General features: G+C 39.0%; 1 protein-coding gene across 3 annotated transcripts in view; it reads left to right on the forward strand.

Annotated features, from left to right (window-relative positions):
• Positions 1-3,161: 3,161 nt before the first annotated feature.
• Positions 3,162-26,476, forward strand: part of mrtfbb (myocardin related transcription factor Bb) — a 31,526-nt gene continuing 8,211 nt past the window's right edge. The window contains exons 1-10 of one of the 3 annotated variants that reach the window (XM_057345555.1): positions 3,162-3,277; positions 11,454-11,509; positions 13,421-13,641; positions 20,241-20,306; positions 21,524-21,579; positions 22,564-22,639; positions 22,770-22,931; positions 23,055-23,221; positions 23,436-23,570; positions 25,584-25,831. In XM_057345555.1, the coding sequence (XP_057201538.1) occupies positions 13,497-13,641; positions 20,241-20,306; positions 21,524-21,579; positions 22,564-22,639; positions 22,770-22,931; positions 23,055-23,221; positions 23,436-23,570; positions 25,584-25,831 (1,055 nt within the window). In that variant the 5' untranslated portion in view covers positions 3,162-3,277; positions 11,454-11,509; positions 13,421-13,496. Of the gene's footprint in view, positions 3,278-11,453; positions 11,510-13,420; positions 13,642-16,544; positions 16,756-20,240; positions 20,307-21,523; positions 21,580-22,563; positions 22,640-22,769; positions 22,932-23,054; positions 23,222-23,435; positions 23,571-25,583; positions 25,832-26,476 lie in introns of those variants that run through there. The other 2 variants (XM_057345556.1, XM_057345557.1) reach the window with 2 other exon arrangements.

Below are 26,476 nucleotides of genomic sequence, written 5' to 3' on the forward strand. Positions count from 1 at the left end.
TTGTCATTAGCGGCGAATGTGAAATGTTCAAGCAGTTTGTAATTCTCTCAGAAAATAAGGTCTCCACACTCCCCTTTCATGTCCCCTTTGAGCAGTGAGACATGCATTTTCCTCGAGAAATCATTTTGCTCTGGTTTAATGGATCAAAACAAAATGTCTAATTTTGTAATGTCCCACAAAAATAAATCAAATAAATAATACAGCTTGTGATAACACAGAAATACTATACTGCCCCCTTCTGGTCGTGCATGTGAAAAATCCCAATCAGAGGTACACATCCCAACATAGGGGGTTGGTTCCAGGGGTTTTTAAACCTAAAACTAGATAAAAGGTAACTTACCGGTGGGAAGTGATGCCGGAAGTGAGTTGCAGAGATGTGTTTAAAGGAGTAGTTCACTTTCAAAATAAATGTTCATGATAATTTACTCACCCCTGTGTCATCGAAGATGTTTATGTATTTGTTTCTTTAGTCGAAAAGAAATTAAGGTTTTTGATGAAAATATTCCAGGATTTTTCTCCATATGGTGGACTTCAATGGACTCAAAACGGTTGAAAGTCAAAATTACAGTTTCAGTGCAGCTTCAAAGGGCTTTAAACGGTACCAGACGATGAATAAGGGTCTTATCTAGCGACTCTGTTCATTTTCTAAAAAAAATAAAAATGTATGTGCTTTATAAACACAAATGCTCGCCTTGCTCTGTTCTGCGATGCGCGTTCATGACTTCATGTAATACATAATTACGTTGAAAAGGTCACGCTTGACGTAGGCAGAAGTACCGAGTCAGTGTTTACAAGTTGAACGTGCAAGTTTTCAACGTAATTACGTATTTACTTTAGGTTATCTGTAAACTGAAAACTGCTTAGCATATTACTGTTTCTGTGTTCTCACCATGGGATTCGGTACCAAACGAAGCGCACAGAATCTCAATCTTTCCATTCTCTACAGAGCCACTAGACTCAAGAAGCTTTGCTAATAGGTTTTCAAACTACTTAACAGCTCTCTGTGACACCCAATTCCCAAATAATCAGTAGGCCTACGTCTTTTAGAATGAGCCAAAAAATTAACATTACAGTGCACATTATACTTAACAAAAAACATTTGAAACTGAGACTTACAAAATTTCTCTGTTATATCACATTCCACTGGGGCATATGTTTCTTTTAATGCTTGAAATAGTGCAATTCTTCAAAATGACCAAAAACATTGGACAAGTATTTTGGCAATTAAAGCACTGTATAATTAAGAGAAAATAAATTACAGGGATTAAAGGTAAATAACAGATAAATAATTTAAACAAAAATCGAACATCACATCACTGCATATACACTGACCATGAGGCCTCAGCTGCAACACACAATGCTAATACACACACACAAACAATAAAAACTTCATTACAAAATAATACAGTGCTGTCAAGTTCCATTGGTTTTATTCTGCCGTTTGATTGCTTTGTGGCTGCATAAACAAGTTTTAATCTAAATTAATAACCAATCAGTTGTTGGAGCCCCCAAGTCTCTCAGGCAGAGCAAAAACTCTCACAGTGTTTATATAATCCACACTTTGTGAGTGTGGATTATATATACACCTTGAGTGTTAATTTGACCTTTTTTAACACTGGCGATTTTACTGTGTGGGGCTCCATCATGGCCATCATCTCTCTGTGTGTGAAGCATGTAAAGACACACAGCATACAATGAGTCACATCTCACGCCAGCACTCTCAGAGATACGGCTGGCATGCAGCATTCAGCCTGCTTCCCCCCTTCCCGCCCTAAACCACACACTATTCTGGGACATGATTAAGCCTCACACCTCCACCAGCAGAGAAGTGTGGGCAATGTGGGACATGATCATCGAGAGCCGAGTGGGAGTACACATGAGAAACGGAAGCACGAGGGAAGAAAGAGAGGGGAAAGGAGCGCAACCTTTTTCATGACTTGCGCTTTTTTTATTTCAGTGTGTTGTTTTGCTGGCTCTGGTCTGATTCTAACAGAGTATGTGTGATGTAGATGTAGGGGGCATTCACACAGGCCATACATTAATTTGGTGTGCTTTATGTAAACATTTGGATAAACCAAGTGGTACTCTCTATGGCAAATACTGTATATTGTTTGTGTAAACATTTTTGCAAGGAATTACTGCAAACTTTGTTACTTGGTTATTTTCTTTACGTTGAGGGACCACAGGTCATGATAAAAAAAAAGGCTGTCACTACTGTACATGTCACATGTACACTTATGCTTTTTGCATATTAAAGTAGTCATAGATATTGTGAATATATAGCCTATATCTGAAAGGCTTGCCTTAAATACTCGCCTTTCTGTTTGTCTTTGCATACATTGGTAGCTGACGTCACATGCTTTTGTAAAGTTATTTCAAAGAGCTATCAAAGATCATTTTGCTAAGTATTTTATTAGTATCATGCATACACACATGTAATTAAAACATTTTTTGTCGTATTATTGGACCATTTAAAATGAATTTAAAATGAGTCAAAGCACTAAAAACATCCACTTTCACTTATACACGAAGACTAATGTTAAAGTAATAATAATAATAATCTCCGCGTATCTGTTTAGAGCCAATAAAGGGCTTTAGTCTTTTCTTCATGCGAGTAAGTGAGGTAAATACTTATTATAATATATATTCTTTATACTATTATTGTATTTAAGTATATTTGCATATTCTTCATTGCTTTATGAACTGCCTTTCAGTGCACACCAGGTGGCGGTGTTACACAAAATCAGCTTATGATGATGATGATGCCTCGGGGTATCTCAATGAATTTATGACTTCGTTCAAATTAGTTACAGTACATACATAGTTTAATATCAACATATACAGTTTATGTACAGTATAGCTAATATAATTATTTCTAATATCAACATATACATTTTATGTAAAGTGTAGCTAATATAAATATTCCTAAGAGTCTACCTTGAATAACCACATGGCAGTGTGTGCGTGTTTTCTTTTTTGTCGCATGACGTTTCGTTTTGTAGATATCTCAGAATCATTGAAGTTGATCTGAAAATGTGTTCATCTTAATGAAGGAGCAATCGACTGTTTTAGTTCAGCGGTCTTGTTGCGATGCCAGCAGCAGTTGACTTAGGAAGTTGGGAAGGGTTAACACAACTTCATTACATCATCGGCTCCAGCGAAACACAATAAAGAGCGGCCATCTTTACACAACAACTGCAATGTCCTGTCGGAATTTCATTTCATTCTGTATGTGTCATTCGTGTGAACACGTTTAGTTCGGAAGCCAAAAATAGCGGTAAGTTGCACTCCTGTTGCGTGTAGTGTACAGTGAATGTGATGCCGCACGAGTGAGTGAATGATACATTGTAGTCTTCATACCTGCGCTGTAATTCAGAAGAATGAGTCATAAACTGTATTCGTACCCAACGGGCTGACGATTCATTTCACGATTTTCACAGCTGAAACATTATGCCAGGTTCACAGCTGTTAGTATTTTTTGGTCATATTTAGCGACGTCTTATGAATGACTATTACCGGTGTTGTAAAATAATATTATTGACTTCATCAAAGATTACCCTGAAAGTTGTTTTTCATGAGTAGTAATGATTTTCATGAATAATGTAGATACTTCTGTAGTTGTTAGGACTGAAACAGTACTGCAGGGAACTCTTTTGATAATGAGTAAACGGACTTTTTCTTTTTTATCACTTACGCCAAGTTTAAGATATCGTATATATCCAGCTAAGGGCAACATGTATTGATTATTTGTTTATACATCTGTTCTGGAATCTGATTGGCTGATAGCCGTGTGATATTCCACCAGGGTCATCACGGGAACTGACCGTTGAACCGCTTCACTGACTGTTTGTATCACTCCGCCACTAAACTAACTCGGACTATGCTGTCCTCGCAACTGCGTTACTCTGAAGAAGTTAGATTGCTAGCAAACAAACACACACCGCTGTTTATACTTTCCAGAATGTTTACTTATGTGACGCTTTCTCTTTTGTTTTAAACTGTCATTTAATAAACAAGACATGAAATTACTAACTGTACATTAATTCGTTTGGTATAGCCGACATATAAACGCGTGCACTGCGATCTGCACATGGGTGTACTGTACATGTGATGCGATGGGGCTTTCTTTCATTATCGTTATATCGATCACAGTTTAACTTCCAAGAATCGATATTATGTTAACACATAATATGAACGCTTACAGAAAGTTAATAAACTTACAGGCATATCTTTCTCCTAGGCAAAGATTGTTCGCGTTGTGAACCGAAACTGCTGCTGCTGTACGATGAATGAGATCTAAATCGCAACACTGCGCAAACGTCAATACTGGAAAATGGACACTAGGTGGCGACCGTACACCATGATAATTGGAACACACTTGAGTGAAACTAAACGTTGTCGGTGTTGGCGGTGTCTCTAGCCACTTATTCACAGCGCTGTGCACTCATTGTTTAAAAAAATGACAGCGAGGGTCTCGATCAAGATAATAGAAATGGGATTAACACATTCTCGGTGAGTTGCCATTTAAATGTCTCTCTCAGCACAGCGCAATTTTAAAAGAAGTGATTGTTTGGATTCAGTAGCGGAGGTTTAACTGTTATGCTGGGCTTGGATTCGTGGCGGAAGAAAGTAGTTCCCCATTTCCTTTAAAACCGGAGGGGTTTAAAGACACTGACGTTGTTTCTGGTTTATCTACAAACTCGTGAAGTGTGTATGTAGTGTTCTTATTATCTGCATGGCTGTGATTGCCTCTGGCCTTATCACAGCCATGTAGATATATGAACACTACATACACTCCTACTCAAGCGATATTGCATTAGTGCAAGTGCACAAACAAAATAAACACCTTACACTTTATAACATAAAATTGTAAATTATTTTGGATAAAAGTGACTTGAGTTCAGAGTAATGAATGCATATTCTGTGCTTCACTCAATTCACAGGTGTGAGGGTGTTGGAGCTTGTCATTTGTTGGCATGAACTTCTGAAATGGTGTTTGGTTCAGTAAAATGTTGTTAACTATGCACACCCTCATGGCATTATGGGTGTGTCTGCAAGGCAACATTGTTGAGCGCTCCCATGCAGCGACCTTTGGCGTTGATGTGATTTTGGCATGCCGTGAAGGTTAAAACACGCTTGTGTTCACTGCTAGAGGCCTGACTCATTATACCATACAGAGCAGCATTATTATGCTTTGCTGAAGGCCTGGGCCCGGTTGCATAAAGCACCTTAAGTGTAATTTTCCCTTAAGTGTGTCCTTAAGTATACCTTAAGTTTGACTTAAGTTATTCTCCTATTGTCTTTGGTAAAGGAAAATCACCCCTTAAGTGTCATACTTAAGGGAAAAACTTAAGGTGCTTTATGCAACCGGGCCCTGAACTTGAGCCAGGTTTTCTTGCAATATGAAAAATGTTCCCATTTAATTCCTACTTTACTTCAAGGTTTATGTAAATCAATCCATTCCGTTCAATATGGTTTTGTAACATTGGCTTATAAAGTCACTGTTCTCGTGCTGTGTATTGTTATTGTATTTCTTACTGCATTTGTAATATGTCATCTTAACACCCAAAGAAGTACATACACCGTCACCTACCCGGGGCTGAAGGAACCAGATTGTTATTATTTATGTTTGGCACATTTTCTTATAAATGAACTCCACTATAATGTGCCAGACAAACCCATCCAAGATAGTGAATGCATGTTATGGTGAAGTATAATGTTTGAATGCATCTTTTAAAGGGCAGAGCCATGTGTTTTAACTCTGTTTATCTGTGCCAGTTTGCCTGCATAGCATCAATTGCCAACATAATGTTTTTTCACCTAAGGCTCTGGGCGTCTCAGTTTATAAAGGCGTCACGTTTACAGGATTTAGTGTTGTATTAATAAAATAATAACTGTACTGACATACAGTTTTAGAGAATTATCACATTGTTTTTTGTATTGTCCGATTAAAATGGTCTGTCTCAACTAAATGTAGCTCACAGAATGTCTGTAATGCATATATTATTAGATGTTGAATGGAAAAGTAAAGCATTCTTTACTGGTGACAGACTGTGTTCTACTCACCACAGATGTCTGCAGTATATTTCAGTACATCAACCAGTACATTCTTAGAAGATGAATGATCAGAGCTGGTTCTCTGCGAGTCAAAATCGATGACATTTTTGATACAGTTGAATTTTTTTGAGAGGACCTTTAGACCGCAGCTGCGCTCAAGCAGGACTTGAGAGGTTGAGGTCCTGGTATTTATAGTGACTTTAAGCATAGTCCCTGGAGGTCTGGACATTGTTTTCTTAGTCTGCTGCGTCGCCTGTTTGACTTAAAGCTCGAGTCTTTAACGTTGTTATCGTTACCTGTAATCACTGGGTAAATGTTATTTTGTGCATTTGAACTGTACTTCGGAAAGTTCACAAACACGAATGAGATCATTGCATTTTTTTTTGTTATCGCTTTTCCGTTAAACTCTAAAGTTTTTAAACACATTTCTGGTAAGGGTTACAATTCTACACTGCTCATACATAGTCACATTCCACTGAGACGTCATTCGCTGTGACCTCACATGCCTTGATGCAGATTGACCGGATTTAATAGTCAACAAATTTGTGTACTACGAAGCTACACATTGGTCATTTTCCAAGATCATATTCTCAGTATTCTGAATCTTCCTCAGTGTATTAGAGAATGGGACTGAAGTTCCAGCCGGTATGAATTTAATGTCAGTAGCTGTCATTGTTCCAGTTCATTTTGAGTAGGAACTCTGTGGCATTGACGTCTGGTTCCAATATGCTTTTATTTATCCAACTACAAAAGAGAACAGTTTGAAAGCACTTATTTCTTCACTTTGGCTATTGTTTGAAATGATCAACAAGTTTAGGTCATTGTTTGCCCCATTGTTGCTTGATGAAAATGACACGGTATCATGAATCATACTGACACGCATTTGTTGTCCTGGGAAAGCTATAGAATTTTGTAAAGTTTCTTGGAAATGTAATGTAGTAAAAAAAACGCAATGCACGCTGAATCATGTTGTTGTGAAAGTGGGAAGTAGATTTGTAGAAGTAATTGCATATATGCAAGGAAATGAGACGGCGGCGTTTAATAGGAATCATTTTTCAGTACGGTTGTTCAACGATTAATCGCGATTAGTCGCATCCAGAGTAAAAGTTTGTGTTTATTAATTGGTGAACAGCCCTATTTTTCAGATTCACTGAATTTGTCCTTTGACTTTAAATGAAATTTAACTGATTCTGATTGGCTGACAGCAGGCTGTTGTGGTTTATGGTTTAGTGATGTGCTCACTACTGACTCCCCGCTGAATATTTTGCTGGGCCAGTTGGATGAGGGGAAGTGGGAGGGGCAAAGGCCCTGTGCCCTCCGCTCCGGGACGGTCCCTTGGGAATCAGTTGGCTTTCTGGGAAAGTTAAAATGTGGGATCATTTTGGGGAATGGCAAAGGAATTTCCCCCCTTTCTTTCCTCTGCTTGCTCAAGCTGGTGTTTTCTTTCTGCTGATGCCTGCGCTCTCTTCAAACACATGGAAAAGCATCGGAGCGGTTTCATTTTTATCCCAGATGCTTATTCTGGCTGGTCTCACAGCTAAATTTAGCAGCACAGCTGACCCCCTCCAGTTCACAGTGGATGAGTCATTCACTGTTTGTGTGGGTTGAAGTTCTCATCGTGTAGTAATGCTGTAATACAGCTATTATGTGTTCTTCCAAACGCCGTTTGGACTTTACGGAACAATTGCGAACTATTCAAACAAACAAGGGATTTTTCCATTTAATGTAACAGTCGAATGCTGCATGTTAAGCAATTTGCAGTTCAGATCGGGTTGAAACTGAAAGTGCATTACAATGTGTGATTGTGTTTGTTTGGAGCCTAACGCTGCAGTCACAGTCCAGCTCCTCAGGGAGACGTAAATTGTTTGTACTAAGTGGTCAGTCATGCATATCTACACTTCCTGTTCTAGGTGGAGTGTAAATGTGTCCCAACGCAAAGTATCTACTGCCGATGGCGTGTGTCTGAACACAGGTCAAGCTGTTTGGCAGCAGGCGCTAGGGCTGTCACGATTATGAAATTTGACTGACGGTTAATTGTCTAATAAATCGTTGCGGTTATGACGATTAATTGTCTGTTTTAGAGCTTTGACATTTAATTCTCATACATTTTTGATTCAGCGATTGAAACCATATTGTTCTGAATACAAGACTGTTTTTTTCTTGGAAATACATCAGAAAAAATTGGGTCATCATATACTTATATCACCTGTCAATAATACAACCGCCAAATACTTGTAAATTTATCAGGTGTGAATTGAAGCCACCATTAAAATACTATCTGTCATAGAAAAGCTGTCTGTTTTTTTCTCACTTGCAAGACTACAATAAAATTTTACTCTTATGTTAATGAAATTTTGGTAGACTGGTTTTCACACTGAGATTTGCTTAAATAATATTAAATTGTACTGCAGGTAATTTGTATGGTATATGCTATAGTTTTTTTTTTAAGTGATTGTGTTGTGGTGGTACATTTAAAAAAAAAAGCAAGTACCATGCTTTAGTTGCAATATATACACTTAAATATGCAATATGCAGATGCACTACAGCTCCCCCTAGTGTCTTCTATAGAGATGTGCAATAATTGCGATGATCTGAAACCATCGCGATGAGGTCAAACAATCACGATGAGACGATTATTGAATAATCGTGACAGCCCTAGCAGGCGCTCCGATGGTGTCCCCGACTGGCCCAAGTTTCCCTTTTCAGAATCGTGAATGTAATTCTGTTTGAGGTTTCGAAATAGTGCTGGACTAAGATGAATTCTTCCAGTGTCACTGAGAGGGGCTTAATGGTGATCCTCGGCGAGAAAACAGCCGAAAGTCTTTAAACTCTGTCGAATAAGATTGAAAGCAGGGAATTCGAGCAGCTAAGAAAGCAATCCAAGGCTTAAGTCAGTCATGGAGGCTTGTGTGCCTGGAAGAGTTAAGGCATTCATCAGCCTGTTGTTTTTAATTTGCAGAAGATAACAAGATCACAGTGCTTACTGAGTCACTTAATCTGCTTGTCATGCTTTCCATAGAAAATGGTTTTTGCCTAACTCAATAAGCATGAAGTCTTCTAGTTCAGTTATTTAGGTGTAAAATTGTATCCATTCCTATTGGAAATTTAAAAGCAGTAGTGGATGTGGGAGATGGTGAAAGACTTAAAGACCCTGTGAAATGGCTTGATAAGCACAGGGTTCTGTGGTAATGTTTTTCTAATGAATGAGGAAGTTGGGACAGGACATATCAATAGATGGAAACATCCAGTGCTGCCCACAAAGTCAACACGATTCATTTAAAGTCAGGTGGGTGTAAACCTCTGAAAAATATATATATATTTAATTTCCTGAAAAACATTTATGTATTTTTAAATCTTCTGAAGGACATTAGTAAATTAAAAAATAAGATGTATAAATGAAACAATAACAATTTACACCAAAACCATTTTCAGAGGTTTACACCCACCTGACTTGGTGAATGGTGTTGACTTTGTGGGCAGCACGGATGTTTCTATCTATTGTAATAGTTGTGTATGAGCCTCTTGATTGTCCTCAATGTAAACAGAGGAATCTCAGCATCATACAGTTACTGCTGGACATGAGTCAAATATCCAGAAATGCTGAAAAAGCAAAGATTGTGGAGGACCTGGGTGATTGTTTTGAAGACCAGTGGACAGTCTAATGACTCATGACAAACAAGAAACCCTTAAACAACTATGACTAAACATAAAAACTGTCATTGATTGTTTAGGTAACATCATACAGTATTAGGGGCGTGTAAACAGGGGCGTGTAAACTTTTGCCCTGGGCTATTTTAAAAATTCTGTTATTATTCTTTAGCGTGAACTACAGTATATGTTAACATTTCTTTAGTGAAATAACTTGCTCAGGGCAGGACTAAATTAAAAATAAACCTTAATTTTCAAAAATCCTCTTATTTTTCCAAAAGTTTCAGCTTTTTTCAGATTCTGCAAGGGGTGTGTAAACTTTTGAGCACAACTGTACGTCTATTACAAACAAGTGCTCATAAGGAAACCAATATCCTTCAAGAAGGTCTCCTCAGTAAAACGGATAAAAAAAAATGTTAAGTAAAAAATTACAAAAGTCAAAGCCTTTTTGCACTGGACATGCTGGTTTGGGCCTCATCACCGGCTGCAGTCATGTTCCCACATAAAACACCAGCTATGTCAACTACCTGATAATGCACCCGCATTCGCCGGATGTAACTGAGTGGACTGAGACAAAATGCCGAAGTGATCGTGCATAGAGTCTATTATACAAAAACATACGATTATTAGAAAAAGTAATACTGAAGCCCCTCCCCTAACCCCACCCCTAAGCCTAACATCACTGTTGCGAAAACAAATCATATGAAAACGATCATACGAGAATTCGTCACCTCATAAAATAGTTACAAATTCTGGTGACGTTGTGTTGGATATTTTTGGCCATAGTAGGTAACGATTCATCATGAGCCTGCTGAAAATCGATATGTGAGGATTCAAGTCCGTTGAGATGTGAAATAAATCGTGATGCAAGTTTTGAACAGCAGGGGCCGCTGTGTTTACTGTCAACTTGGAAGACGTGGATATGTTGATATTTCTTTAAAAATATATATAAAATCCAAGTTAGGAAAGCACAGTCAAAGTCTTAGTTTGTTTATATTTAACAAAAAAAATGTTTTGTTTGATTTAGAATTTGTTTTAAAATTGCAGTTTAGTTTTACTGTTTGACATAAATTATATTTTATTTTACAAAGAAATGTGCAGCAATTAAGAAATAATAAAAGGGCACTTGTTCATTTCTAATTTGTGTCAACTCATCATAAAACTTATCATGAGATCAGTATCGTGAATCGTATCGCACCTTGAGCTGAGCTAATCGTTACATCCCTAAATAAACGTCCAGCTTCATTTTGTTTAGAGCTTTTGTTGAGTTCCATTAGAAAGTCATACAAGCTTTAAAGCAACATTTTCAGCTTTTTAATTGTCTAGCTCGATTTTACCAAAACTATAAATAAAGATATAACGCACAGTAATTTAGATGTTTAGAAGAGAGCGACAGGAGCTGGGTATTTGTCATGTGCTTCATTAAATTGAATGCCAGGGATCAGATCAGACCCTCATGAGGTTGTTTTCCATATCTCTTGATGGTCTCTTCTGTGGAGTGGCACACATCCATAAATATCTGTCATGCTATTGTTCAGCCATTAATCAGTACACAAGCAGATTACTGTTTCCACAGCAACTGCATTGATTAGATGCAAACTAGCCTTTCCTTCGCGTGCCTGCTTCACTGCGGTTTCACAGCCGTATGAGGAGGAACGATCCCTCTCTCGCCTATGGATAATTGTACCAATGGGAATGCTCATATAGTTGAATTCAATTCATGTCAGACTATTCCTCTGTTTTTTTAGAGACACCATGACCTAGTGATATTCAACAGGACCCTGACCCACTGCTCCTCTGACAGGTACAAACAAATAATAATACAAGTTTTTACAGTTTTGTTCTTTTGTTTCAGCAACTTTAGACATTTTGTTCATATTTATTGTATAGCATTTTATCAGCTTAATTTTGTTGACAGATTCTTCTTTCAGATTTTTTAAAGGAAATTAGCAAAAGGTCAATTAATTTACAAAGGAGTGTTATCATTATGCATACAGATACATGGTCCAACTTGTTTTTTTATCGATAAGATTGAGAATATTATTGGGCATGTTTCAAGGCACATCATTGAAGTGAATGAGGACCAGAGCACCATCTACTAAAGGATTGCTGTAACTATTCAATTTGCTCTTGTAAAACATGTTTTGAATTGAATTTTCAATAATGTAGAAGAAAAAGGAGAGCATTTATTAACGGAGAGTAATATAGAAGCTAGATTTTCTTAGCTTCTACAGTGGGCGGCAGATGTTTTTGAACGCTTGTGGTTGTGAAACACGGCTCAAAATGAAAACACAGGCCCAAAGGGATGTATCTGTGTTTGTTCTCACCATCAGCCTTGTAGACCTCCAGGGAGAATATCATGAGAAGGCGGTGGGTGTCGTTTAAAGCCCATCTGAAGACTAAAACAGCTACTTGTCTCACACTTTATCGTAGGTTCATAACAATAGTTACCAACGTTGTTTGTCATGTTGATTTTTTTGTAAGTTAATAAGAACAAGATGAAATTGCTACAGGATTATTCATATGATTAATTTAAAACTTTTTGTAAAATCCCTTTTATTTGTCCAGTCCATCACGCTGCACACAGGCAAATCTCCATCCTTCCACAAAGAGAAAATCCTCTCTGTGAAGCTGTCCAGACAGGCTCATATCTGTGGTTTTGCCAAGTCAAATCCACTTTGTCTTCAGCTTGGCATGGAGGGGAGAAGCAGCCAAGTGCAGGATTTGTCTTTGACAGCAGCGCTCGCATTGCAGGATACCTGTTGCCTCTCTTCCATTAGTCAATCTGTCTTCTGTTTTGCTGCCTTATTGAATTCCAGTCTTCTGGAAGAAGAACCAAGTTTTGTTTCAAAACGAACATCATGCATGATACATCAATACATCATACAGTATTTGTATTATGAGAATGTTTCAAGTGTTTGTTTTGGAAGCTGTTTGTAAGTTGATATTGTATGTATAAGCGTCTGTCTGAATGTTAAATTGCAGCAGGGCAGTTTTTCAATTTCAGTTATGGCCACTTACCTTCACTACATTCCTGATTTGTTGATTATACGATATTTAAAACTTGCTATTATTTTTTGGAAATGTATGTTATAGAGCCATTTGGTCATTCAAAGTACGTTTTATAAATCCTCACCGTTAAGTGTATATTTTTATTGCTAAATTAGACTGTATAGATATTACTTCCATCCATGCATCCTAAGTGGTCCTTCGGCGACACAATGTAGATCACATTGCGCAGGGAGCATCTGTCAGAATAACACATTAAACAGCTGGCCTGGACTCGCTGCTTGGATATACTCCCATATACTGTGTATTGGATTATAGCCACATCTACACTTTCTTGCACTTTAAACATTGGCCGTAGTTTTTTTTTTTTTGATAGGGATTACTGGAAGTACCATCAAACTGGGAGTATGAATAGGTTGGAGGGAGATTGACTGGCCACATTTCTTTTCTAGCGTTTCGAGGAAGCTCTCTGAAACAAGAGCATTTCTTGGGTTTACATCCCCAGCTTTCATCCTTCTCTTGTGGGTTTATCAAATGATTTGTTTGGGATCTTTGCAATATGAGACACGAACCGCTAAGCCAAGTTGATGAACAGTCGGTCTCCTTACACGTACATTTGATTCGCCACCACGCCCCGACAACAACAACTTTTCTTGTGTTTATAAAAGCTGCCAAACACTTGAAGCCTTTTGTTTCTTTCTGGCAGACCGAGTTCCCCGCCAGTCGCCTGTACCGCCGTGGTAGTTTCCAGGGACAGACCTTCGCCTCTTCCCCGAAGAGACATGGAGCCCCGGGAGAGTCTGGGAGTGGAGGGGGATTCGGGCGTCCTGGTGCCGAGCCCACGGAGTGATGCGGTGACCCATGACATGAAGGAGCTATCCCTCCAGCCCACTCAGAGCCTTCCACCCCTTAAAGAGCGCAAGAACGGTGAGTGAGCCCGCTCGGTCGTGCCCTCAGGCCAGAGCTTCGCTCCCAAGCTCCTATTTCCTCCTCATCCATTAAACTGCCGCCCTGGTTTGACACTGAGAAAATAAGGACTGCCAGACTGTTGAGAAATTTGTTTGTGGTAAGATGTGGAGAATTACGCAGGAATTGCATGTTGAGAGCCAACGTATAATCACGGCTTACACGCGCTCTTTAACTCTTTTCCAAAGTGTTCTTGGCTCACTTTTAGGGTACGCGACTGGTAAACTAATTTTTGCGTCAAGTATAATTGACAAAAGTGTCCGATACTGTGGAAGGTTCACGTTTGTGTTGCTGCTGTTGTCGGAACTCAGCGGTTCAGATAAACGTTGACCGCTGATTTTTGTGATTTTATCATCTTGCCTTAACCTTCACTGGTCGATATGTCTGGCTCTCACAAACAAAGCCAAAAGATTCAGTCTGGAAATGTTTTACGGGTATGTAAATGCTTATGAGAAGACACAAAAGGGGTGGTCAAGTGGGCAGTTGGAACTGAACCTTCCTGAACAACCCGTTTACATCGGTCCGGTTACAGTCTGAGTTCATGTCTAACTCCCCATGGACATCTCTGCTGGGCAATTTAATGTACAAAGGAAGGAAGCCGAGACACCAGCAGACATGTTTGTACTTTAGCGCCCACAATACAACCATCTTTACTTTCTGTATTAATCAGCAGTTTTCTCAGACTGGTTATCTTGAGTGAGTCACAGTTTCGATTCTATTTCAGAGACTTCAATATTTAATATGACCTCGGATTTACCCCGTTTGTCTGCTGACCCTAACAAATGTTATTTTATTTCTGTGATTTCTTTGTTACAACTATACAAGATATTTTGAGTTTTGGTGTTCATGATACTGTGTATTGTACTTATAAAGCCTTAGGCAAAACTTTAGTGTGTCAGGAGGCAAAATCAATATACGTATATATACAGTATATTATTTTTAAACATTGTTTATCATTAACTGTAATGGTAAAAGGAGATTTTTGGATGAACAATGTGCTCTATAGAGTATACAACAAACTGTTTGATTTAACCATCATCGATTCAGTCTGAGATTACAGGAAAAACTGAATCCAGAAGAAATCCAGAAGATCAAAAATCTCTCTCTCTCTTTTGTTGAGCTCAGATATCTGTGTGGACTACACAGTTTTTACTTGGAGGTACTGTGTGTGAAATTTAGCAGCCTCTAGTGGTGAGGTTGCAAATTGCAACCAACGGCTCACTCCACCGTTCACCCCTCCCTTTTGAAGCATTACGGTGGCTGACAAAGAACTAAGATGTCGTCATGTTTTTGCTTCTTTGCCGAAGGAGATGACGTATTTATGAAACGTGCTCTGTAGAGCAGTTTGTCTGTTTAGGGCCACTGTAGTAACAACATGGTGAATTCCATGTAAGGGGACCCGCGGTGTATGTAGATAGAAATAGTTAATTCTAAGGTCATAAAACCATAACGCTTCATTATGTAAAGTCTTTATACACCTCTGAAGACAGTTGATTACATGTAGATTATATTGCATTTCTGTCAATAGATCCTCCAAAAAATTGCACATTGGACCTTTAATTATTACAGTAAATGACTGTAAATGTTTAACATTGTTTGTAAATGACTAAAGTTTTTGGTAATGTGTATAGGACTTGTTATAGGTACTGTTATAAGACCAAACATTTTACAACAAAATTTTAGTTTATGTTTGGTTTACAATGAAGTAGATTACGGCTTAGGTGCACGTTGTCATAATAAGAACATAATGTACAAGAAACCGGTTCATAAATATCCAGTGATAAAAGAGACCCACTCGTAAATAATGAATCCTTAAACAAGACATGATTTCTAATCTTTATCAGCTTTCATATAGAAGTTCAGCATTGAGTAAATGTCATTTATCAGAACAATTGCACCAATAAATACCCTTAAAGAAACACACATTTCTTGAGTATTTAAAGAGCGACCAAAAATATGTTTCGGATGGATTGCTTTGCTGCCAATAGTGTTCTCCTAATTGATTCCTGCTCCCTTTTGCCTGAAGATATTTTGATCTCGGAGTGGGTTTGTTACGCTTGTCTGCATTACCATGATCTGTTTCTGCTCATACAAAACAGACAGTACCATGCTTCCTCTTTTGAATCGGCCGTCTGGCCGTATTGAAACTTATCGTGATGTTTCAATAAATTCCCCTATTGAAAATATTAACGGCGGTTGAATCTTAGCACATACTGTCTTGTATTTATATTTATATTAGTCTTGGCTGAGGAGTCCACACACACAGACGCTCCACTTGTTTTTATTCGCTCCATCTGATTCCCATAGAATTTGTTTTTAAATGTTTCCTTTCCCTCTTAGCAATATTAATCTCCAGTTATTATGACAGAGACAGCACTGAATGTAGATAAGATCAAATTTAATGGCATTTTTGCCTGGAACCCCATGAGACGTGTGGTGCTTTATTAGAGCCGTTCATTGAAATATAAATAAGAAACAGTGAAATGTTAAATCTCATGTAATCCCTAGATGTTATCTGTTTATAGCCACACACCGAACAACAAACACTAACAGAAATATCCCAGAGGTTGTTTTTGTCATTTTTGTTCCGTGACAGCATGTTTTGCTTGCCCAAAATTATTTTTCTTGCAGCTATAATTAAACTAGTTTAAATTCAATTAGATCACGGTGGGGTGTTGTGGTAAATATTGTATAGTTTCATTCAGTTCCACTTTGTTTAAAATCAAGTTGACTTGTGAAGTGCAATATTTACCCAGTGACTGTTGAGGGTTAACCGCTTCGATCCTTAGCCCCGCCCCTCCTGACAGTCACTAACACAGCAAGAGCTGAACTGCTGCAGAGAGAGCACACACACACACCTACAAACGCTCACACCAACCGTCTAGAGACAGAGCCGCGGAAGGAAACTTGTCGGAACGGGGAAGGAATCACACTCCAGGCTGGGGATTTTCTCGCTGTTTTGCCCCGCTCCTAAATTCCTGCAGCAATCCATGGGACTCCAGACACGGACACGGCACGATCCGTTTCTCAGCTCCATGGCCTGCCTCGAAGTGGAGACCTTGAATGTCTGCAGGGGTAAAGTCAAATTATTAGAAGTATTTTCAATGTGGATTTAGAGAAGTAACAGCGTGCTTGTAAACAGTGTGAATGACATTGAATTGGGTTATGAGAACATTACATCAACTTCAGATTATTACTTATGAATGTCATTAAAGAAATGTAAACATTTGTGGCTTGTAATGATTGTATGGTTGGTTGTGGTTTAAGAAACGAAGGGTGAATTCAGGTTGGGACACTTTCTGACATGAAGATACATGTCAAAATGTCGCAATAACGCCAGGTTTCTGATGTCTGATGTCAGTTATCACATTTGAAAAACACCCACGTTTTCATTGAAATTCACACCCAAACATTACCTCACCGTTCTGTTGGTCATTTGGCTTCTTTCTCATCCCACTTCAGGAAGTTTATCTGCTTTTAATGCCTAGTGGGAGTAACACCTTTACACGATTACTCGGCAGTAAGACACATGAAGGAGATCTGTGCAGCCCGCACTGCTATTTGATGTATGGCTTTAGTTTTAAGGATTAAGGAGTTATTGATTGTCGAGATAGCGCCCATCAATGATACGTAAACCAAAGAGTGTGTTCATTTATCAAAGCCCAAACCTGAGCTAACATGCATTCATCTCCGGTGTACTTCCAGAGCTACAGATACAGTGAAGTGTGGAGCTGGTGATGTATATTTTTAAACCGTAATGTTAACAGAAGACAAGTCAGCGTTGAAGTGTTTTTTAAACAGTTTAGTAAGGGACTCGGTAGCCATAACAAAATTTGTCCTGTAAGCATCTGGGTTTGAAGAAAAGTTGAGGGTTTATTTCACCCTCCAAAACCCAAATGATGATGTCATTTACTCATCCTTGTGTCTTATTTGAACGTATGACTTTTTTTCTGTGGAACACAAGAAAATTTTGAAGAATGTTAATGCTTGTCTTTTTTACTATGAAAGTGAATGGGGACATTCTTCCAGGGAACACTAAAAACATTACACAGAAGTCCTGCCGGTTTGGGAGAACATGAGAAACATAGACAGAATTTGAGAAGTGTTGACGGAATTGTACTTTTGGGCGCACTGTTCCTTTAAGATTGAATCTTAAAGTGATAGTTCACCCAAAAATGAAAATTCTGTCATCATTTGTTGCTCTAAATCTGTATACATTTCTTTGTTCTGATGAACACAGAGAAAGATATTTGGAAGATTTCTTATAACCAAACAGATCTCATCCCCCATTTACTGGGAAAATAAATACTATGGGAGTCAATGGGGGGTGAGATCTGTTTGGTTACTGACATTCTACGAAATATCTTCCTTTATGTTTAGCAGAACAAAGAAATGTATACAGGTTTAAAACAATCTAGGGGTGAGTAAGTAATGACAGCATTTTCATTTTGGGGTGAATCACTTTATCACTCCATCACTTTAAGGATATTAGAGAACTGAAGCTGAAAGGATTTAAGCTCGCTTTTGTTTATTGTACATATTGAAGATGGGCTTGAAGAGGTCAGTCGGGGTTCACCACAGAACATCAGAGTTGACGTCATCTCAATAAACATTGGGATGACTGCAGGCGTGTCGTATACTGCAATACTGATGATTGTGATGATAGTGATGATTGTGGTATCTTCTTAATACATGAAATGCCCCTCTTCTATCAAGTTTCATTCGCCACGTTGTTTTAAAAAGAGCTTCTTGCTCGTGGCACAGGTCGTGATTTGTGATGGATAACTGTTTTACTATCGAAACCCACTAGATAACCTTCTGGCACAAAGACACAATGGAAAACATGAGCTGGTACAGAGTGTTCCAAGCTTTTGGGGTTTTGGGAGGGCGCTAAGCATGCCGTTATTCGACTCGATCTTTACCCAGCTGCTGTATGAAGAATGGATGTGTTCTGTTCGACTCTAACCCCCCCAACCCCACCCCCATGCCATTTCTAAAACATTCGGTTTCCCAGGCCTTGTTCTCACAACGGCTCAGTTTATTTTAGACGGAGTGAGTCAGGCAAGAGTGTTCGCTCTCCTGGGAGCTCTACGGGACTGGGTGTGCTAGGCCTCATTCTGCGGCCAATCAGATTCGGCCTTTGCTCCCAGCGCTGATGATGGTGAAGGGGACGGGGGGGTGTAGTCTACTGAGTATGTTCGGCATTCCGCCACGTCGTTTTTCACAGCGTTTTGTTTTCTAGACGTCATGTTAGTCTCGTGAATAAACATGCCCATGCTTGTTTGTTTGTAAATTTGTACACAGAGTCCCATCTGCAGTTTATTACAGTAAAGCAGCACTGACTGAGGTGTAGTACATAGTACCCCACATTTCACTATTTCACTGGATTTGTTGTCTGTTTGGTGTTCTTGGTATTTAATGGACCAGTGCTTCCTAAACCAAATCAAAACACAAAGCCTTTTTATGCAAATCGCTTTTTATGGTCCGCACACGCAGAGGAGACTGTTCAGCCAACACTTTAGATGACATCATCTCCAGAGGTTGATAGGACCACTGCAGTGTTTATTATTTTCACTAGAACTTTGGAGGCTGTTCTGTTGTTGATCTCTATTATAAACAGCTTTTTTATATGTTTGCTTTTGAGGTCAATGCTATCAATCTTTGGTCCCTTTTGATACTTTTATTACATTCCAACAAAAAAATTAGGTTGACTCTCAACCCTTTAGCATTTAAATGTAACGGGGTTTTAAATGACAAATCTCATGGGTTATTGGTATTTTTTGGTTACTGTGTGATTTATTAAAGGGCTCATATGACACGGCTAAAACAAATATTATAATTTTTAACAAAGTTCATGGCTCTGAAAAGCGAGGTGTGCTATGATTGGCCAGTTAACCAGTGCGTAGTGATTGGTCGAATACTGCAAGCTTGTGAGGGAAATGTAACGCCTCTTACCATATTTGGAACATCAGGTTCCAAAGCAATTGTACTGACAGGTACGCCCACCTTACTTGCGTATACATTTGGGCGGTCTTAGTCAAATCATACCACGAACTGATGTAGATTTGTGGGGGTGTGGTTACACGAGGCGTTTCAGGCAGGTCTGGGTGAGCATTCGCTTTTAGATAGAATGCATCTTTTGTTCCCACACTTTCATTTGTGCAATTTTACGTGTCTAATACATGCATGGGCAACTTATAACACACCAAAGACACAGAAAAACACGTGTTCGCGCCATATGACCCCTTTAAAGGAAAACTCAGAATTATGAGATACTATAAAAGTATTATTTTATCTATGTCACGATGTTAATAATGACAATTTGTTTTTGCTGTTACCACATATTTAGGATAGTTGTTGACGATTAACAAATTTACTGTCGACCACTTGCGACATTGGTTGAACCCTGAATGAAGAATCTGGTATTTGGATTTTGTGTTTAGTTGTGGTTGGTTAGGATACGCATGGGACTTTTTTGTATCTAGTGCTGTCTAATGCAGTTTTAGTAGTTGAAACACATTTAGTCATTTTTTACAGTGTTCTGTTTCTTGTTTCTACAGTGTTGCAGTTAAGACTACAGCAGAGGCGCACACGCGAGCAGCTCATAGACCAAGGCATCATGCCACGTGAGTATGCATGCTTCACAAAAGAACAGGATGGTTAAATTGTGACTATGTATTGATGTGTAGGCAAATTTATCCTACCCGAAAATGGACTTATGTCTCTTTAATATAGCTCCAAATTCACTATCACTTAAAGGGAAAGTTCACCCAAAAATGAAAAATCATGTATTCACCCTCATGTCATTTCGAACGTGTGTGACTTTCTTCCTTCTACAGAACACAAAAGAAGATATTTTCAGGAACGTTAGCAACCAAACATCATTGATCCCGAATGACTTTCGTTGTCACAAAACCACTCAAAACATCTTCTATTGTGTTCCACAGAAAAATGAGTCCTCAAATGACATGAGGATAAATAAACAATGACTGAATTAAAATTTTTGGTTGAACCATCCTCTCAGTTCATCATATCTAAATCCAGCGCAAATGCTCACTCAAAAAGTGGAACACACTGACCACCAGGCACCATTATTTTGTAGATTGCTCTTTTGGCAGGGGGGTGGGTATGAACTAACTTATGAGTGTCGGTAAGGAGGGCAGTTCTAATAAAAGAAAGCGTCTGTTGAGGATACAAGCTGATAAGAAGGTAGCGATAGAACAATGGTGTGGCTGATGTCTGTCTGGAACAGCAGGAGCTGCCGTGCACTCTCAGTGCAGGCCGTCTGCACAAGCCCTTGATGTCACGGTCCAAACTCCAAGAGTGAGTCAGCGACTGAGCCTGCACTTCTAGTCAGCAAGAACTGCGGTTACCTCCCAGGCTTTATGGTCAAGGCTTAATGGCTCGGAATCTCAAGACAAATTATTACCTAGTGCTAATGTGAGCATTGGGGCTTTAAAGAGGTTTACAGACAGCGTTTGTGTAGTTTGTACAGCAGAGGAGAGTTGTGGTTAGCGATGTGACTAATCAAAGAGGAGTGAAAAATATATCTGCTAATCAAGCCACGTTGTTGGGACGTGCATGAGTTTAACACTCATTTCCTGTTGACCATTCACATAGATTACAGCTCAACACCCACAGAAATACTCATATTTGTTCCTGTCTTCGTTTTTTGTTTTTTTGAACTGGGCCTCTAAAGTGGGTCAACATATTTCTTTAAAATCATATTAGTCGCTTTAATTGATTATCGATTTATTGGACAGAAATATAAGATATTGAATAACGATAGCATGTCACGTAACTTGTTTTTAAATGAAGGCTTTGAATTTATTTGCCTTTCCAGCATTGAAGACTCCGGCAGTTTTTCACGAGCAGGTCAGAAGTCTGGAGAGGGCACGGGTAAATATACACATCTCAGACATTTTTGTACACTTTCCATCATTTTTGTATTTTAATTTTGTAACGGTTCTACTTTGGTTTAAGGATGTAAGATTACAGAAGGTTCAGACTAATGCCTTTATATAGGATAGAAGTGGTAGATCAGTGTATCTGCCAGACTAACACTCTCAAAAATAAAGGTGCTACAAAAGTTTCTTCACAGAGGTGCCATTTTAGGTTCATTCAGTCAAAAGGTTCTTGTAGAAACCATTTCTTTCTCACCTTTATATAATCAAAAGAACCTTTTTTCCACTACCAAGAACTTTGTGTAAAACAAAAAGTTTCTGTGAATGTTTAAGGTTGTTCCAAATCTGTATAGATTTTTTTGTTCTGATGAACACAGAGAAAGATATTTGGAAGAATGCTTGAAACCAAACCGTTCTTGGACCCCGTTGACTACCATAGTAGACAAAATTGCTTTATACATTTTTTTTTGTTCTGTTGAACACAAAAGAAGATATTTAGAAGAATGTAGGAAAGCAAACAGTTGTGGGCACTTTTGACTACCATGGTCATTTTTCCTACTATGGGAGTCAACGGTGACCAAGAACTGTTTGGTTACAAGCATTCTTCCAAGTAAAAAATCATTTTCATTTTTAGATGTACTATCCCTTTAAAAGTCAAGCGTTTTTTTACACTCTGTGTGGCCATCTTGAGATTTTTTTAGCATTTCCTGATAGTTCTGTTCACACTCTCAGAAAGGATGTGTAAAATCACTTTGTGATTTTAACACATTATGAGTCATTTTGTGTTGATTCTGTTTTAAATAAATAAAAGGGACAACACAAGGTTGACTTTAAAGTAACACAAAACAGGTTAATATGTCCTTAACTAGACACAGAGATGTTTTGTTTTGAACACAACCGTTTTTGGAGTACAGTAATATGCACTGGTGTAATATCTAATATTCATATTATACTGTTTGCATTTTCCCACTATGTACAGACTGAGAATTTCCTGAAGCATAAAATTCGTAGCAGACCTGATCGAGCCGAACTTGTCCGTATGCACATTCTACAAGGCAAGTACCCGACCAATTGGATGGTGTGAAGTTGAGAGCACTTCATGTCAATGTCTTGTGGAGCAACACATTTTATTTTCAAACAAGTGTAGCTTTGCTATATTCTGACATTTCTCTGTTTGTATTTCAGAAACCCTGGCTGAGCCGTCTTTACATGCCACTCAGATGAAACTGAAGCGGGCTCGTCTGGCTGATGACCTCAATGAGAAGATCGCACAGAGGCCTGGACCAATGGAACTGGTGGAGAAGAACATCCTGCCTGTCGACTCCACCGTTAATGAAGTTATCATGGGTAAACAAAAAAATGGGAAATGACATGCTTAATCATCAAGTTTACTGGAATTGGGGGGAAATACATTACTGGCCTAATCTTTGTTTTTTGTTATGTCCTGTTTTTGCCTTTTTGACCATATAGACGAGAATTGCCCAATGGATGTTTATAAATTTGAAGAAGACAGTAGTGATGCTCTTTCTCCAGAGCAGCCGGCTAGTCATGAGTCTCAATTTTCTGCATCATCCCCTATAGAAGGCTGTTTGTCTGATGTTTCCTCTGTATCACCTCCAGCCTGCTCCAGCGTGCAGGTCAGCCCCTCAGCCAGCCCTCCATTCACATCCAGTATAGTGACTAATAATTCAACATGAAACTTTGTTTACACGCTATTGATAAAGCAAGGTTTGATATAGACATGTATTTACGAAGTATGACACGTACTTTTTTTTTAATAATCCAGACATCCGGATTTTGTAATTCTCTTTACATCACGGCCATATGGCCTTTAATCTTATTTTATCTCAGTTTTGTCCACCTACGAACCAGTGCACAGACTTCCTCAGCCGAACATCAGATGATCAAACAAACAGTCGTGAAGTGACGGCCGCTCAGCCAGTCGCTTCTGCTGCCCCCACTAAACCCGGACCCACCCTTGTAAAGGTAAACCATACAGCCCTATCACCGTGATGTCATTTCCTGCCCATGTTTATTTTCTCCTCATAGATAGCGGTCAGTGACTCACTGCATTTCTAGCTGATTCCTCAATAGCAACTCTGATAGAGTTCACCAGCCAGGCAGAAAAAACTGAACCAAGAATAAAATGCATTGAAAATACACCATCATAGAAGAGAATATAAAGAGAATTTCCTCTTTTCTCAACACGTCGCTGTGTGGTTCACAGAGAATTTCACAGAAAGCCCAGAACTGAGCTAAGAACAGATCAGTGGGCTGATGCCAAACAAGTCGTTTGCCTACAGAGAACATGCAAACACGGCCATTCGTTCAAGAAGCTAGAATACGATCTGGCCTCTTAAACAAACACTCTAAAAAAATTGTGCTAAATAGCACTGAAAGTGGTTCTTGGCTCGTAATCATAGGGGAACCACTTTTAGTGCTGTATAGAACCATATTTTGGTGCTTCAGTGGTTCTTCAGCGGTTCTTTGGGATGATTTAGGTGCTATATAGAACCCCTGAAGAACCATACAGGGGCTTAACAGGTTCTTTATACGGAAACCTATATAGCACCTCGGTCACCCCAAAGAACCTCTGAAGAACCACTGAAGCACCAAGATATGGTGCTATATAGCACTAAAAGTGGTTCCCGTATAATTACAAGCTTAGAACCACTTTTAGTGCTATGTAGCACTATTTTTTTTTTTAGAGTGAATCATTCCCTTTTGTTTCCTACATTCCCTTTAGTGCTACCAAATGCTAAACTTAATCTTTGGAACTGATATAAGTGAAATGAACATTCTGTCATTTATTCACCTTCATGTCATTTCAAACCTACGACTTTCATCTGCAGAACACAAAAGAAGATCTTTTGAAGAATGTTGGTAACCGAACAACATTGGCTCCCATTGGCTTGCATTGGTTTTGTGTCCATACAATAGAAGTGAATGGGTGCCGCAGTTGTTCGGATACCAGCGTTCTTCAAAATATCTTTTTTGTGTTTTCTGCAATAGAAAGAAAGTCATACAGGTTTGAAATGACAAGAGGGTGAGTAAATGAAGACACAATGTTCATTTTGGGGTGAATCACTTTAACCAGTTTAACCAGCTCCTTTCTCTTTCTCAGTCCTGCTGTATGATCAGTATTTGTTGCTGGTGAACAACATGGCTTTGCTATAACCTGCATAAACCAGATTGAACCAACTTAATACTGCTCACGGTGCACAAAAGGAGAGCACCAGATAGAGCTGTGCTTTGTCATTTTAAACCGTTTGTTTAGAACAACTTGTCAAGGGTGTTTTAGGCGAAAGAGTTTTAAAAGAGCGGCAGATGCCGAGTTTAAGACACCAGCAGCACCTTCTGTCTTCAGTTGGAGGTCAAATGAAATGCTTGCCCTTATCATGTGGAGAAGAACAAACTGAAAAAAACTGATGACTAAGAAACAGGGGTCAGGCAATAGTTTGTGCGTTTATCATAATGTCTTCAAAGCATACTCCACATATTTACTTCATAACAGAAGGTCACTGTTGTTCTCCTCCAGCTGAGATCATGGAGAAGGGCGTGAACTTCAGGAATCTGTGTGCACATAAGCCATCTTGAAAACGATGTTATTACATCCTGATGGCTTTCAACTCCCTCCCTCAGAAGCCAAACCATTTCACATATATCCTGTGACTCTGGACGTTCAAACAATTAGGGTCATGTCCTCTCCACATCCTGTTTCCTCTTCCTGCCATTTTAGGTAGATGTTCAAGCATGTCACACCTATTCACAGTTGCATGCTGACCGTTTCGTCGACAAATCTTTCACCTCGTGGTTTAGTCACAGTGCTGATGCTTCACTTCGAGAGGCCCCATAATCCTCCACATTCGCTGTGTTCTCTCTAACAGGGAGGATTGTGGGAGTCTCCTGAAATCACAGAGCTGGTTCGCTGTGTGATTTAGGTGACGCTTTTAATGATCTGACCCCATGATCTCGATTCTCGCCCTTCTTTTCATGCAGCAAAGCCAACCCAAACAGGCCAACGACAAGAGCCGCAGCAAGAAGAGTAAAGAACCCAAACCGAGGGTTAGGAAGCTGAAATATCACCAGTACATCCCACCAGACCAGAAGCAAGAACACAGTGAAGCCCTCATGGACTCGGCGTACGCCAGACTTCTTCAACAACAGCAGCAGTTTCTGCAGCTCCAGATCCTCAGCCAACAGCAACAGCACTACAATTACCAGGCAATATTGCCGGCGCCCCTCAAGTACGTGTTTCTGTAGCTCAACTGGTAGAGCATTGTGTTAGCAGTGCAAACAATAAAGAAAAACATTCAAAAACAGTATATTCAAAAATATATATCTAAAATAAGAACAAAAAGACACATGCGACAATAAAAACCTCCACACTTATCTTTGATCAAACGCTATCATACAAAAATATGTTTTAAGATGGCTTTTAAACTCACTGTGGGTTGGTGATTCTCGAATGTATTGCAGTATTAAAGTCCCAGTGAAATTAAAAATGACAATTCTTATTTTTTCCTGAAATATTGCTGCGTTTATGGTAAATAGTTTATCAATGTGGGTCATTTTCTTTTTAAAATTCATGTGCCCTCACAATCTTCAGTTAAAATCTGAAAATGCACTTCCTTCCTGTAATGACTATCCATCTCAAATGACGTAAATTAGACGGCTTGGGCGGAGCATGCATTAACTCCTCCCCTTCAACTGTCAATCTGCTGCCAGTTTCATTTCAAAATGCAACAGCTGTTTTTACGCATCCAATCAATTCGCAGTGAAAAACGCAAGCCACGCCCACAAATTTTCTCCTTTGAAATTCCTTTTCACTCGGAAATGTGTCAGAATACGGAACTAAAAACGATCGCAACTTCCGTTTCACGGGGACTTTA

This window comes from Triplophysa rosa, linkage group LG11 (genome assembly GCF_024868665.1).
Source record: "Triplophysa rosa linkage group LG11, Trosa_1v2, whole genome shotgun sequence".
Taxonomy (NCBI): domain Eukaryota; kingdom Metazoa; phylum Chordata; class Actinopteri; order Cypriniformes; family Nemacheilidae; genus Triplophysa; species Triplophysa rosa.